Genomic DNA, 3,752 nt, shown 5'->3' on the forward strand with positions numbered 1-3,752 from the left:
ATCCATAAAGGGATCCATTTCCTCCATGCAAACCACAATAGAAGCCACGGTCAACAGAGTGAATGAAATGGAAGGTAGAGTGTCAGATACAGAAGTGGCAGAGCACTAGCCTTGAGCTGAAGAGCTGAGGGTCAGCGCCCAGGCCCAGAGTTCAGGCCCCACGACCGGACCCAAAAAAAAAAAGACATATAAGAATGTAACCAAGTAGTGTTGAGAGAAGGCAGAAGACACACACAAACACAAAATGTTGTCAAACAGACTAATAAGGAAAATAAGACATTTTTCTTATTACCTCCAATAGCATAGACCATCCCTCCCAGAACTGCTACTCCCAGTCCACATCGAGCCTGATGAAGTGAAGACACAGTGGTCCAGTACTGGCTAAAGGTATCAAAACGTTCTACACAGCTGAGGGCTCTGCTATCACTCCAACGACCCCCCTGCAACCGCGTGTATCCACCTAAACAAAGGAAGCAGAAAAAGTACACATCAAATCTCTTACTGCCAAATGAAAAGTAATAGTAATGAGGGAAGTCTAGCCTTTTGTATCTACATGTTCAGTATAACTACTGTTCTAAGAAATAAAGGATATCCATCTATGTATGTATGTGTGTGTGTATATATATATATATATATATATATATATATATATATATATATATAGGGTTGGGGCTGGAAAGGTATCTCAGTGGTACAATGCATGCATCAGGCCCTGGGTTCAATTCCTCAAAACCACATAAGCAGAAAAAGCTGGAAGTGGTGCTATGGCTCAAGTGGTAGAGTGATCGCCTTGAGCTGAAGAGCTGAGGGACAGCGCCCAGGTCCAGAACTCAAGCCCACGACCAATAATCCTGGTTCAAAGCCAACCACGGCAGGAAAAGTCTATGAGACTCTTATCTCCAATTAACCACCAGAAAACCAGAAATGGCGCTATGGATTAAAGTGGTAGAGAGCTAGCCTTGAGCTGAAGAGTGCAGGAACAGCACCCAAGCCCTAAGTTCAGGCCCCACGGCTGACCAAAAAAAAAAAAAATTAGCATACTCCTCAAACCTATATATTTATATATATATATATATATATATGTCATAATATATACGAAATTATACATAAAATAAGATGTAATTATAAACTGCAATAAACATTTATACAAAATCTACCATTATATACAAAGAGAAGGAAATGGACAATCTTGTACTCTACATATTAAATAATGATCTAGTTTAATGCTTTTAAATTAAAAACAAAAAGAAGCTTCAATATGTTTCTTTAATATAAATGCAACTTATAAATCCCAATGATAAATTAAATACTCACAAACACACCTGCAGACTTTAACAGGCACAGAAAAAAACAACAAACTATTAAAAAGTTTTTATTCTGAAAATAAACATAATTCCTATTACTATCATTCTCTTAAAGTTTCTCACCTACAGCATATAGGTACTTTCTTGCTTTCTTCCGTGGTCGAACCTTAGATGTCTGCAGAAAACTACAGAATTTATTCTCTTTGGGAGATTTGCACACCTCACAGTACTCCTTCAAAAGTGTTTGCAACGCAACACGAAGATTAAAGTCAGATACTCCTGAAGCAATATTTTAAAAAAAGAATGTTAATTCTGAAATAATACTGAAAAGACATATTTCTATAAATATAAGACACACTTGGTAATCAGCAAATAAAAATTCACCCTCAATGATTTTTTTTCCTACAATAAAAAACACTGATTTTTTTTCATTCCTATTGAAGCTGGCATAGTTCAACAAGATCATGATTATCAGGGCTGGCATGTAATCAAGTGTTAGAGCACAAGGGCCTGGGTTGGATCCCCAGTCCTTACAAGACTCTCATTCAAGGTAGAAAGGTTCAACACTTTTTCACAGAATATAATGGTAACCAAAGTCCATATTAGTGGTATATACCTTTAGCTAATTAGTTAAGCAGGACTTGATTTAACATCAGTACCAGGCTCTAAAAAGAGATCAGAGCAAAAGTTACCAAGCCAGGACATCAGCCCTAGTGAATCTGTGTTCCATCACCCTCCTGCTTCAGGCTACAAAGATGAGAACACATCATACTGTTCTCAAATTTTAGGCTAGAGAATACAAAGTAATTATGCTAAGATAAAAAGTGTTAAGATGGAGCCGGGCAACAGTGGCTTATACCTGTAATCCTAGCTACTAAGGAGGCTGAGATCTGAGGATCACGGTTCAAAGCCAGCCCGGGCAGGAAAGTACGTAAGACTCTGATTGCCAATTAACCACCAGAAAACTGGAAGTGGCACTGTGGCTCAAGTGGTAGAGCTCTAGCCTTGAGCTGAAGAGCGCAGGGACAGTGCCCAAGCCCAGAATTCAAGCCCCACAACCAACAAAAACAACAAAAGTGTTAAGGTGAAAGAGCTCTTACATTATCAGAGCCAGGTTTCAGCAGACTAGGCCATAAGAATAAGACATCAAAAAAAAAAAAAAAAGATTACATCTAACAAAGCATATCCCAGGAAATACAAAATATTGAAAAATTCAAATAATCCTGGAAGAAAACATTAGTCATAAATAGAAATGTATTTCCCAAAAGTGCTTCACACAAAAGAATCAATCTGCCAGGCACCAGTGGCTCATGACTGTAATCCTAGCTACTCAGGAGGATGAGATCTGAGGATCCTGGTTCAAAGCCCACCCAGGCAGGAAAAGTCCATGAGACTCTTATCTCCAATTAACCACCAGAAACCTGGAAATGGCGCTATGGATCAAAGTGGTAGAGCGCTAGCCTTGAGCTGAAAAGCGTAGGGACAGCACCCAGACCCAGAGTTCAAGACCCACGATCAACCAAAAAAAAAAAAAAGAATCAATCTAAGGATATAAATTCTATACACCAAGAATTTGAAGATAGAATTTGATGCATTGGTCAGGAAGCAACACTGAGAACTGAAAGAGTATTGCAGACTTAAATAAGAAACAAAAATACAATGAATGATATGAATAAAAGCTAAAATAACAATTTGGAAGCCGGGCGCCAGTGGCTCACGCCTGTTATCCTAGCTACTCAGGAGGCTGAGATCTGAGGATCACGGTTCAAAGCCAGCCCGAGAAAGAAAGTTTGTGAGACTCTTATCTCCAATAAATCACCAGAAAATCGGAAGTGGTGCTGTGGCTCAAGCAGTAAGCGCTTGCCTTGAGCTGAAGAGCACAAGGACAACGCCCAAGCCCAGAGTTCAAGCCCTACAACCGACCCCCCCAAAAAAAAAACAATTAGGAGGAAAGTCTTAGAAAAAAATGAGAAAGAAAATTTCTAACATTAGAAGATGATACAGATGAAAGACAAAAAAAGTTCCAGTTGGGTGCTGGTGGCTCATGCCTATAAATCCTCGCTACTTAGGAGGCTGAGATCTGAGGATCATGGTTCAGAGCCAGTCCTGGCAGAAAAGTGCCCATCAGACTCTCATCTCCAATTAACCACCAGAAAACTGGAAGTGAAGCTATAGGTCAAAGTGGTAGAACACTAGTCTTGAGCAGAAAAGCTCAGGGAGAGTGTCTAGGATGAGTTCAAGCCCCACACCTGACAAAAAAATAAAGAAAGATGAATAATGGTTAGGAACGTAGCTCAGTAGTAGAATGTTTGTCTAGCATGCATGAAGCCCTGGGTTCAGTTCCTTAGTACATACAAGAAAAAGCCAGGCCGGGCGCTGGTGGCTCACGCCTGTAATCCTAGCTACTCAGGAGGCTGAGATCTGAGGATCGCGGTTCAAAGCCAGCCC

At 40.1% G+C, this 3,752-nt stretch overlaps 1 protein-coding gene across 1 annotated transcript in view; it reads right to left on the bottom strand.

Moving 5' to 3' along the window:
* The window catches only part of Ipp (intracisternal A particle-promoted polypeptide), a 35,228-nt gene that overhangs the window by 22,766 nt on the left and 8,710 nt on the right, over positions 1–3,752 (bottom strand). Inside the window, exons 4-5 of the mRNA XM_013016745.1 lie at positions 1,428–1,583; positions 293–460 (exon numbers count right to left, since the gene is read on the bottom strand). Of these exons, the coding sequence (XP_012872199.1) occupies positions 293–460; positions 1,428–1,583 (324 nt within the window). The remainder of the gene's footprint in view (positions 1–292; positions 461–1,427; positions 1,584–3,752) is intronic.

This window comes from Dipodomys ordii, unplaced genomic scaffold, assembly GCF_000151885.1.
Source record: "Dipodomys ordii isolate 6190 unplaced genomic scaffold, Dord_2.0 Scaffold33, whole genome shotgun sequence".
Classification (NCBI taxonomy): Eukaryota; Metazoa; Chordata; class Mammalia; order Rodentia; family Heteromyidae; genus Dipodomys; species Dipodomys ordii.